The sequence below is a fragment of the Juglans regia genome, chromosome 9 (genome assembly GCF_001411555.2).
Source record: "Juglans regia cultivar Chandler chromosome 9, Walnut 2.0, whole genome shotgun sequence".
Classification (NCBI taxonomy): domain Eukaryota; kingdom Viridiplantae; phylum Streptophyta; class Magnoliopsida; order Fagales; family Juglandaceae; genus Juglans; species Juglans regia.
Window position 1 is genome coordinate 23,201,177 of NC_049909.1, and position 12,542 is coordinate 23,213,718.

The 12,542-nt window shown below is 34.1% G+C and overlaps 2 protein-coding genes across 2 annotated transcripts; one reads left to right on the forward strand and one right to left on the reverse strand.

Moving 5' to 3' along the window:
* The first annotated feature begins 705 nt into the window (after positions 1-705).
* Positions 706-1,632, forward strand: LOC108992037 (heat shock cognate 70 kDa protein 2-like). The gene is made up of 2 exons (XM_035693880.1): positions 706-759; positions 1,136-1,632. Exons 1-2 carry the CDS (start codon positions 706-708, stop codon positions 1,430-1,432), a joined length of 351 nt encoding a protein of 116 aa, XP_035549773.1. The 3' UTR covers positions 1,433-1,632.
* A 3,501-nt stretch (positions 1,633-5,133) lies between these two features.
* Positions 5,134-5,635, reverse strand: LOC108993715. The gene has a single exon (XM_018968721.2). The coding sequence runs from the start codon at positions 5,524-5,526 to the stop codon at positions 5,134-5,136; it is 393 nt and encodes a 130-aa protein (XP_018824266.1). The 5' UTR covers positions 5,527-5,635.
* Between the last annotated feature and the right edge of the window lie 6,907 nt (positions 5,636-12,542).

A 12,542-nucleotide genomic window follows, 5' to 3' on the forward strand; every position in this document is an offset into this window, starting at 1 on the left:
TATATATATATATATATATGTGTGTGTGTGTGTGTGTTTAGGGTTTGAATAAAGAGGTTTGTAAATATATTTATTTAAAAAACTATTTATGCAAGTTCAAGGCGTCCAAGTCCCATATAAATTTGTTGAGAAAAAAAAGTGAGATTTACTTTGAAAAAAATTCAATTTTATTAAAGGTTTGATTTTTTTTCAAAAGATTTGCACAAAATTTATATATACAGTGCGCTTATATCATACTCAAAATCAAAGTTTTTAATTTCGTTTCATTATAGCCGAAATTGCCAGAATTTTTCTTTTCGAAACAGTAATCAACACAGTATAATAGATTATTTCGTTTCGGATAAAATTCTGGCCGTTCCAGTCTTTTCCGGTCCATTCCAACCGGAACAAGTATTTGGTTCGAAATACTTGGAAATGCTGTTTGGGCCATCTGGCGACAAGCAACGCTCTACTTTTTTCTTAGAAAAATGCTGAATGCAGTCGCCTTCGTGCAAACGGGACGTAAACGGTTTTGACGTGGAAAAAAAAAACTTAAACGCACCGTTTCGAAAAAAACTAAACGCACGTGGCCACAGTTTCCCTCTCCCTAGTTTCTCTCCTCAGTTTCTTCAGTTTAATGCGTTTGAGGAGCTCGAACATTCCACGAAGCGCAGCCTCCTCCCTTCCTCGACAGGGCGTCCAGGGTACAGTCATTCCGTCAATAGCATGTCCCTCCCCTCTGCATCTACACGAGGCTTCCCTCCTCAGACTGAAACTGAGGCATTTACGATTCAAGCCATCCCTCCCTTCGTCGTTCGGTTGTGATTCATTCATTATATGTTCATTTTCCCCTAGTTTGGTTTTGATTGCTGCGTATTTTTTCCCTGAGTTGGTTTCGTATTTGGCCCTCTACCTCTTCACAGTTGAAGCTTTCAACATAACCCCTTTTCCATAGATAAATCTAACTAAATAAAAAAACTATAGCTTTGTGACTCTCTCTCTCTCTCTCTCTCTCTCTCTCTCTCTCTCTCTCTCTCTCTCTCGTTGTGCGCCATCTTTCATTTTCTCGTTTGCCTCCCAGAGCTCTTCAACCTATATTTTTGCTCATTTGATTTTTGTTAATTTTCTTAATTTCTGACTAAAATTCTGATTATAGGTGAGTGGGTACGATCGTATGAGAGTGTACTGTAGTGGATTCGAGGAGCTCAATATGGATCTATTTAGGAAGTGTATGGAGCCTGTGGAGAAGTGTTTAAGGGATGCGAAGATGGACAAGAGCACCGTCCATGACATTGTTCTTGTCGGAGGTTCTACTAGGATTCCCAAAGTGCAGCAGCTGTTGCAGGACTTGTTCAATGGAAAGGAGCTTTGCAAGAGCATTAACCCAGATGAAGCAGTCGCCTATGGTGCTGCTGTTGAGGCTGCGATCTTGACTGGCGAGAGTAATGAGTAGGTTCAGGATCTGTTACTATTGGATGTCACCCCTTTATCCCTTGGTTTGGAAACTGCTGGAGGTGTGATGACTGTGTTGATTCCAAGAAATACCACCATCCCCACCAAGAAGGAGCAGGTGTTCTCCACCTACTCGGACAATCAACCAGGTGTCTTGATCCAGGTTTATGAGGGTGAGAGAACAAGGACCAGGGACAACAATTTGCTATGGCAAAGAAGTCCAAACCCAAGATGAAACCGATAGAGCTTAAAATGCTGCCATAGCAAACAAAGTTTAGATCTGAGAGGAACAACACCACGAAGCCGAAGATGACTGACTAGAGCACGAAAGAAAGCTGGAATCCGAAAGAAAAAACATAATTTTCTTTCTATTTTTCATTTTCATTTTTGCGTATCATTTTTTTTTTATTATTAATATTCATGTTAGCCGACTCCGCGTCGACTGTAGTCGGCGACTGTACATAGCAGTTCTGTTTTTCTTAACTTCAAAGTTTGAGGCAATGGACTCCACTTCTCTTCTTCTCGACAACCGTTTTTTTTTTTAAACAGCTTTACAGATTTTCTTTTATTTTAAGAATATTTGTAAACTCTTTCTTTTATTTTTTGGCTTTTTTTTAGAAATTTTGTAGACTTGTCTGTCATCTAGTGCTCTTAATATATTTTCATAAAACAATAATGCATAGTAATTTTCTAGATCATACTAATCAAATTACGATGCACTGCTTTCTTTGGTTACCTAACTACTTTCAACTCATCTAAATTTATCATTACAATTTTTTTAAATTTTAACATAAAATATAATAAACAATTCAATTTTTTTTAAATTCTAAAATAATAATAATATTAAAAAATAATAATAATATTTTATCATTTCAACTAAACTTAACTCAACTCATTTCAACATCTAAACACAATCTGAATGTAAGCAATATCTATCTATCCAGCTATTGTAGTTAGGCTTCAACTTAGTCAAAAATAAGCAGCTTCCTTGGACTGAGACTTGATTGTGAATGATTGACACTACTAACCCAGTAGCAAGTAGAGCTAAGCGGCCTATATTCCCTATATGATCGAATTGGTAAAGCATGTTAAGATTTGTATTCATGTTATTTTAGAATATAAATCAAAATAGATCGGTACTGAAATATTCCGTCACATTATCTCTTAACCGAAACGATTACTGGAATGAAATTTAAAATTTTGCTAAAAATAAAACTAAAACCCATGTCTTTTAATCATTTTTTTAAATCTCATATTAATTAATTATACAATTCAATTTCATTGCCCAACCCAACAAAAAAAAAAAAAATCATCACAGGTGAAAAATCGCGATCGAGATGTGTTTTTTGTTTTTTGGTTTGTGACGATATTTTTATTTTTATGTTTTATTTTTCCCTTGTGAAAACCAATACTAACGATTGAGTAAAATTTTATTTTGGGGATTGAAAACTAAAACAATAAATAATTTAATAAGATTAATTCTTAATCTAAATGTCGACTTTGATCGGATTTCCAACTTAATTCCCTTTCAAAGTGAATGATAGGGGTGGGTAGCGGGGCCCCGCCCCCGCTGCCCCGCCCGGCTTCCGCCCCGCCCCGCATAGAGAGGGCATAGCGGGGGCAGGGGGCGGGGCCCTAGGCCAAGGAAGACTATTGTATTGCATTGGTCTCCTATATAAAGATTGGCCTAAGAGACCAAATCAATCCAAAATCTAACTCTAATGAGTTTAAATTTTTTTATATTTATAAATTTTAATTTATTATTTAAATTATATTATAATTTTGGTCTAAAAAAATATTTTTAAACCAAAATTTTTTTTTTTTAATATAATGGCGGGGGGCGGGGCAGATGGGGGTTTTTCCCCTGCCCCCCGACACCGGGGCGGGGGGCGGGGAGAAAATTCCCAACCCCGCACCATGCGGGTAGCAGGCCTAGTGAATGATAAATATGTAATTAAACTCCAAACTGAAGTCACAGCGGAGGTTGAATTTTTGACCCATTTGGTTGTGGTTGTCTCTCAACTCATTGATCAGTAAGTATTGATATAGATATGAGATGATGTGTCTCGTTTGTTTTTATATATAAGATGAGATCGATGAATTAAAATAATAATTAAAAATTAAATAAAATATTATTAAAATATATATTTTTAATATTATTTTAATTTTAAGATTTAAAAAAATTGAATTCATGTTTATTTTATTTTATTTTATACAAAAATTTTAAAAAATTATAATAAATAAATAAAATGAAATGAGAAAGATTATAAAAACAAACTAAATGAGTAGTACAAAGTCAGAATTGAACCTCAGAATTTATATTTTGTTATTACCTGAAATTATATTCTTAAGATAGAGATCACATGTCTTACATATATACGTATTAAACAACCAGACTTTTGTTGTATCGGTTTAACTCTTGCATCATGTCTTGTCGGCAGTTCTCTCCTCTCTCTCTCTCTCTCTCTCTGTTTTTTTTTTTTGTTTGGTTTATATAGCTCCTCTTTTTTTTTTTGTTTGCTGTTGAAGTTAAGAACATCGTTAATGAAAGTAATAAATACAAAAATCATGCATATATATACATGATGTTATTTATAAATACTATATATGTTAAGAAAAATGCAACGGTACTATGAATTCATTTTCGAGAATGCATCATTCCATGTCGGCAGATGTGTCCCATCGAACAAATTCACATCTTGATTACATGTCTAAGGCCTAAGGGTTCACATTACCTAGTGTTCTTTGAGATTTGATCGATTTCAGTATTTACCGAATGTCTTTTAATAATATATGGTGCAATTAATTTCTAATCTTGCACGTTCTTGGTTGACTACAGTGAGATATCAATAATATATTTTTTTTTAAATGCATGATTGTTATAGAACTTATGATCAATAATAAATAAATAAATAAATAAATAAATAATGATCATATAATATCGTAATTTATTGTAACGAAGAAGTGGACTAATTTGCATTCTGGTTGACGAAGTTATACGTTGGATGATCGAGTGATCTCCGGGCCTCGAGTCTCGAGTTTTTTTTTTTAAATATTAAACTAAATAACTCAAAAAATATTTGAGGAGTTAAAGGTTGTAAGATGAAAGAAGTGAAACATATAAATCATATATAAATCAAAGTGAATTATCAAAAGACAACATTTCTTTAGGACCTGATCACCTTTGTCGCTTCCCTAGCTTTCTCATCAATGGCTTGTTAATGGCATATTCAAAGGGAAGTGATATAATTATAAAAAATTTATAAAAATAAATTTATAAATTAATGTAATTTAATTATATTTTACGGTAAAAATATTTATCAAATTATCTTGTTTTGAGAGAGGAGAGAGAGAGAGAGATTCGTCGCCTGAACAAAAAAGAAGGGAAAGCAAATTAACTTTACCTCAGCCTCAAAAAAGGGGGTGTGGTATTTACATGAGTGAACAAAATCTATGGAAGTGCCCCTTCGATCTGACCCTATTCCCCCCATATCTACTGTTTACAAAACAAGAACGGCACTACATGACACTGACCTAGCTAACACAATATCCTAGCTAATTCAGAGGAACAGATCAGACCAAGAAAGAGTAGTCTTCAAACATATCATTTTTCATCATCATCATCATCATCACGCACGTACGTACGTACGTACTCATGGCTATATATATATTTATATATATACCTTTAATTTACATTAATTCTCAGTTAACTTCAGGAATACTCTGCAGGGCAGGCCTCCACGACCGCTGATGCGTCTCATATCGATCGCTAACGTTCATCAGCTGCGCCAAAACCTGATGCACCGACAATTCTTTTACGTCCACTCTACCCAGCAACTCCTCCAGCTGCTTCCTTGTGATCTTGATCTTCACCTCGGTAGTAGGAGTAGTGCTTGCTGCTGTTGTCGCAGACGAAGAAGAAGTGAAGACTCTGCCATGTCCGAGAAGTCCCTCCTCTTTCATCTCCATGGCCTTGCCGCCCATTTTGTCGCCGCACTTATTTCTAGCACAAAGCCCTTGATCCTTTGCCGGCGATCCCCAGTCCTCACCGCCCCATTGCATAGAAGACTCTTGATGCCGCAAACAATTCCCCATCTTTCTTAATCTCCTTTTCTCCCTTACAAATAATTTGTTTTCCGAACTTCCTTTGTGGTGGAGAGAGCAAGGTTTTGGATATGGAGGTGTGGAGTTTATATATAAATAAATAGATCTAGAGAGAGAGAGAAGGAGGGGGAAGGACCGAAAGGGGGTGGTGATCATATAAAAAGTGGGGATAAAGTTAATGGGAAAAGGATATACATGGGGGTGAAAGAGTCAAACCAAACTTCTTGCCACATGGGATGACATGTTTTCCTACGTGGCAGATGAGGGGGGACAGTGGGTTGAGTTTGACCTCATCGCGATTCATTTTCGGATTGGTTCCAACAGAAAATTAAAGCTTTATGTCGATGACTTCCACGTTGGGAGCGAGCGAGCTAGCTAGCTAGAGCCGTCGGTGCATGGTTATGATGTTTATATCTGCATTGGCGGCTTAGTTTCGGCTGTACTTTAAGCGGCCCATTGAATTTCAATAGGGTTTATTAATTTGTTCGTGGCCATGGTTTGCTTGAGCTAGCTTATATCTTTGGTGAATTTAATTTTGTTTGTTTTGTTTTTTCATTTTTTCCTGTTTTTCTAGTATATAGTCTAAAATTGCGAGCCAAGCATTTAATTTGGACCAAATTATAAATCTAAGAAATGGACTTTTGATAACCGTACAAATCGATAGTATTAGTTAGTACAATGACTTTATGAATGCAAATGAAACCCCACATGCATCCATATTTCCCAATAGAAAAATGTTAATGTAAGACGTCGTGAACTACAATGTAATATTTTCTAATAACAGCTACCATAACGTGTCAGGTTCGGATGTCAAATTTGAATAATGTTAGATACAATATTGGATATGCAAATATCACGTACTCTCTATAAAAGAAAAAAATAATTTTACTATGGACAACCGGCATGTATAAATGGGATGCAATCGACTGTACGTGGCAAAGCTTATGTGGAAGAAATAAAAAATAAAAAATAAAAGTAAAATGGCAAATGCAAAAAAAATGACAAAGCAAAGCAAAATTCTAGATTTTTCTTCTTCCTTCGGTATAGCAGACCACGCTTTGAAGCAAACAACATTTTCTATTTTTTTTCTTCTTCAATCAAGTAGCAGACCACTGCAGTAACAAAGGTTCACATATTTTTCTTCTTTCCTTCAGTGTAGCAGACCACATTTTGAAGCAAACAACATTTTTTATTTTTCTTCTTCTTCGGTTGAGACTCGAGTAACAGACCATTGCGACAACAAAAGTTTACATAAGCCCAAACATCAACCAAACGTCACAAAATGATGGCTAGCATCTTGGTGATTTCTTGAAACCCAACTACGTCTTTTCCATAAAAAATGGACTTTAGCTTCTCATCACAAAAAGTTTCTCTTATTGGTAGGGTTTTGGAGGGTGCGAAAGGACTCGGTGGCACCGCCAAAGAATTTTCCAAGTTGAGAAGCGATCGGATAGGCCCATGTTCGAACAATCGGTCATCGTCATCGTTGCTGTGGACAGCTTCTTCGATTTTACAGTTGAGGTCGAAGTTGTATTCACAGGTGCCATAAAGCGTATTTGTTCCTTCTACTTTCTCGACAACCAAACAAGAATAAGAACAACGTTTTGAAGTGGGCAAGAAACTGGCCACTCAGTTTCACAGATGACTGGAATAGAATGAAAACAACATTTTGAAGTTCTTATATTCATTATTCTTCGATTTAAGATGACTTTCTTTTTTTCTTAAAACAACCGGCCACGTGGGACACGATGCCCTTATGATTCCCCTGGCCGGTTGCAAATATATTTTTTCAATAAAAAATTGAGCTTACTATTAAAAAGTGGGTCAGACTTACTCGCTTATTTGAAATAGAATGCACAAGATTTGTATACTTTAAAACTACATAAATCATTTCCCTTCAAAATTATACGGTTTTTATTACAACTCTATATAGCTAGGCTTCTATGTATGTAGACAACTTGAATTGATGGTCTAATCATATTATTATAGTTTGATAGAAATGATCCATTTTAATTATCTTTCCAAACTATAAATACTTTCTCTTTAAAAAAAAAAAATTACCTACACCAAATCTGTGCATGGTTTAATTTTATTTTTCTAATTAAAAATAAACAAAAGATAGTATTTAGTAGTTTGCCCTCGATAAATCAATTTTAAGGCTTGAACGTGAAGATAAAATTAGTGAAGCCATTCAATTGAGACCAAAGCCGGCCGGCCGCGAGCTAGAGAAACAAGCTGGCTTCGCAGGTGTGAAAAGAACTCGGGAAAGAATCTTGGAAATCAAAGTATGTGTGAACACAAATTAGCGCAAGGAATCTTTGGTCTTAAGGTGGCACTGCTCCTTCACGTGTGCCCACCCGCTTGGACAACGATCGATGGATGTCATTGTTTGCGCACTTTTTTCTTCGTAACGTCCCCAAATACAAAGCCAATTATAATAAGAGTTTTGCTATACAACCTCAACCACACTCCACGCTCCACATATTTTTAAATTTTTTAAATTTTTTTTTTAAGTTTATTTTTTTAAAATTATTTCAAATTTTTTATTTATTATTCATATAATAAATATTTAATAAAAGAAAAAAATAATAAAAATTAAAAATAATGTAGAGTGTGGAGTGTTAGGAAGTTGTGAAAATTTTTTGTTATAACAATCATCAATCAAATCATTGGTACGTAGATAGCTAGTAAGTTTAATAGGCCCAAATAACGTATTGAGATCAGCACACACATGCTAGTCAAAGTTTTTACGTATAGAGATTAGCTGCTTTTGACGACTATGGGTGATAAACGGACGAAAATTGAGATGGTCTATGTGTTTAAGAGGATCCAAAAGTTTCGGTTGGTCTTAATTTAGAATTTTTTTTATCTCGGATTATATTCGAGCGGATCGAATGAAAAATAAAAATAAAAAATATATTTTATATATATTATTCATGTAATAATTATACAATTTATTATCTAATTTTTATCTAATATATCACTATTAATAAAATACAATTTTAAATATATTATTAATACTTTGTTAATGAACTAATACATAATATCAATTAATTAGCTAATTATATAATAATTATATAAATTAATAATGTCATTTTCATTTAATTTATTATTATTGACTATATAAAATATTTTTTTATTGAATTAGTTACATAATCTACATTAATAAGTTACTTAATTTTAATTTAGTAATTTAAATGAATTTTTTATTAATTGATTTAAAATAATAATAATAATAATAATTAAGCCGGACTGATAGCGGTCCAGTCGAACTATCGGTCCAGTCCTTATGGGTGTTCGATCCATCACCCGACCGACCGATTTGTACCCTTATTTGATTTATTTGAACGTAAATATCCAATTTACCCATATATATTTAGTTTAAGTTTTTACTACTTTTATTCTAAAATTTTTATATCACACATTATTTATATATCTTGATTTGAAAAATAAATTTTAAATTTTACAATTTAAGTGATGTTAATAGTACGCTTTACACACTGACTAGATAATAGAATAACTTTTAAATTTTAACATGTCAGTTTGGGTGGTAAGATTTTCGTCACTTTGATGATCGTATTAATTAGAGGAAAAGGTCGAGTTAAGTAAGACAACTACTTACTAGTGCATATATTCTTTAGAATTGATCTTGTGCACGTATTAAATTGTCATACTTACTTTACTGCATGGTATGATATAATATAGTGATCGAGTGTGATTCAAAATGACGAAATTTAGAATGAAAAATAATTTTTCATTTATAATTTTATAATGACACAATTTTTTCTGATGAATAACCTCCCATTCTACTTGGGAGAGAAATCTCAAACCACAAAACATTAATTTCTTCTTTGATAATTAGTATATATATGTATTAGATTGATAGTGGAAAGAGTTCTTTTACTCAATAGTTTTACACCACACATTTGTTGATGTGAATTTTTATTTTTTATTTTTTATTTTTTACAAATGTGCGGTATAAGACTGTTGAAAATAAATTTTATAATTAAAAAAGTTTCAAAATTTTTGTGGATGATTTGAGTCTGATTAGATGGCTCCTATTCCTAATTCACCAACCAACCAACCAACAATCACGAGCCCTTCCTGATCTTGTAATCTTGCCATTGTCCCACGGCCCAAAAGTACCCCACCAAAACAAGAAGACACCTTTTAGGACCTGCCACTGCCACTCACGTGAGTATTTCCCGATCCCATTCACATGTACAACGTAAGCATACGCCACCTTCCACCGGCTTTCACGGCTCCTAAACACATTAACCACTAAAATAAAATAAAATGGACATGGCAGGCAAGCAGCTCATTGGTTCCCACCCACATGGCCCATGAGCAGTAGTACTAGTACTGCTCGCAAGCTGGCGTTTTCATGGCCACACATGAGACGTACGGTGTGTCAAAAGGCCATGCATGCACGTTCAAATTTGGTGGGTCTTCGACGTTGTACGTAGTTGGTGATGTGGTACGCATGATCATGTACCTGATGAGAGGAAACAAATTAATTGATAAAACATTAATTGAAAAAGCTCGATCGTCAGGCACCTAACATGTTGAAATTTCTACACCGTTAAACCAATAAAAGCTCTAATTTATAGCATATATATATATATATATATGGGAGCTTATAATAAGAATCGATCATTCAAATTATAAGGTAGACCTTATAAGTACTGCTATATAATATATAATATATATATATATGTATATATGTATATGTATATAAGAGACGGTACAAAAACATTAATATATTTATAAATTAGGCGTTGAAACTCGTTGAATCAAGGGATGTGGTCGATAGACTCGATAAGATGGCTATTAATCATTAGACATATTCAGTTTACATGGTTAAGCAATATATATATTAACGAACGTCGGTCAATTTCAATTAGTTGTTGTTGATCATTACGATGATGCAGCTAATTAGCTTCCAATTGGCTAGCTGCTAGCTAGATCTATCTAGTTGTTAAACTGATCGACCGAAACTTGTTCTTGCCTTTAATTTATTTTGGAAATTTCAAAGCAAGACGGCCGGCAGGAAATCGGAGCTAGCTAGGTATATATATATATATATATAGCTTTAATTTGTATGTGATCTGTCTTCTTCTTTTAAGCTTTTTATTTTTATAATTCTTTTAATTGTTTTTTATTATAATTTCAATGTTTTTTTTTGTTCATCTCCCATTTGGTCAATTAATGCACTCAAATCAACAACGTTCAACTGTCTTTCAGCCATCTGTCTAGACTCTAGTAGAGTTTATAATTCATTCCCAACAATCAACTACCTATATATACATATATATATATATATATATATATATTATAGCAACTGATCAAGTTTTTGACTCACCTTAGCAATCTAACCTGCAAATATAACACATTAAACCGAGTCATGTTCGTCATACATGAATTGACTTCAAAGTTCAAACGTTGCGTACTATATTATATATATATATATATATTCACTATTATTTTTATGAAGGTTTGATTATTTTTTATTTTTTTTGTTTGGTTCGAATTAGTTGATATTCATATTCACTTGTCGAAATAAATAATTATAATCTGACCGGCCATTTAAATAATGTGAATATTCGCATCAAATATATTAAACTACAATCATTAATCGACAAGCTGGTGGTAACACACATGTGTTTTTTAAGTTTCGAGTTGAATAAATGGATGGAATTCTTATACAAGGGTGATCGAATTAAGGAGATTGGAACATCATGATCATCATCATGTACAGACAGTACAGTACATGATGATGGCTTACCAAATTGATAGTCGGCAAGAATCAAAGAGAGGAGTTAAGTTATAATGGGTCAACAACTAGCTAGCTAGCTAGATTCTCTTAACTGAAAAATAAGTTGAAAGATTATTAATCTTTAATGAATGATATTGTAGCTAGTTAGCTAGCTAGCTAGGGTATAATGATCTGCCGGCAGTAAAAAATTATCTAATATTTTGTTCAATATATATCCAACATGAAAATAATGTAGGTCGATCGTCGCAATTGTAAAAACGTTGAGTTTTATGTGGTGTACGTGTGGAAAATCTCCTACATATACCGTAAACGTACGCGTCCGTACTGCAGAGTGAGCTAGCTAGCTAGCTAGCTAGATAGGGATATGATTAATCTAAGTACTAGATTAGCCTGATTATTAACCTACAAATTTTTCGTTAGAAAAATATGAGTAATGCTATATACAGTCGTGGAATGTGCAAGCGTCGTATTTATTTACTTTTTTCAAAATAACTATACGGCACTTGCACACTCACGACTGCAATTATCATTTCTTGAAAAATATAAAGCGAACTATGCATGTGAAGGCCGCTTAATTAGCTCCAAATATTGCTCCAGATCAAACACTAAGAACAAGAGTAGTCAGGGCCTGACCTTATGCCAGAGACCACAACAAAACAAGTAAACAGAGGAGATCAAAACAAGGAAAGAAGCAAACACGATGAATTAACAGTACCTAGCTAGCTGGGCTTGCCGGCAGTAGTTGGTAGGTCAAAATATAATGCCTTAAGAAGCATCAAGGAGAAAGTTTGGCATAAACTCCAAAACTGGAAGAATAGCTTTCTCTCTAAGGCAGGAAATGAGGTATTGATCAAAGCTGTTCTTCAAGCAATTCCTACTTATTCTATGAGTGTGTTTAAATTACCTCAGCGTTTGTGTCATGAGATTGAAGCTTTGTTTGCAAAGTTTTGGTGGGCACATCATAAAAATGGAAAAGGGGTGCATTGGTGGAGGTGGGACAGATTGGGGCAATGCAAGGGAAGAGGGGGGCTGGGATTTAGAATGTTGGAAGATTTTAATAAGGCCTTACTTGCAAAGCAGGGTTGGAGACTGTTAAAAGAGCCTGAGTCTTTAGTTGGAAGAATTTTTAAGGATAAATATTTTAAGAATCTTCATTTGCTTGAGGCCCCTTTGGGTAAATCTCCATCATTTGTATGGAGAAGTATATGGTCTGCTATGGATGTGCTGAAGA

Bases quoted from the DNA above. Each gene is read 5' to 3' on its own strand.
- LOC108992037 (XM_035693880.1), top strand. From the start codon at position 706: ATGTCCCTCCCCTCTGCATCTACACGAGGCTTCCCTCCTCAGACTGAA. The intron at 760-1,135 runs GCATTTACGATT...TTCTGATTATAG, and splicing joins CTCCTCAGACTGAAACTGAG to GTGAGTGGGTACGATCGTAT.
- LOC108993715 (XM_018968721.2), bottom strand. From the start codon at position 5,526: ATGGGGAATTGTTTGCGGCATCAAGAGTCTTCTATGCAATGGGGCGGT.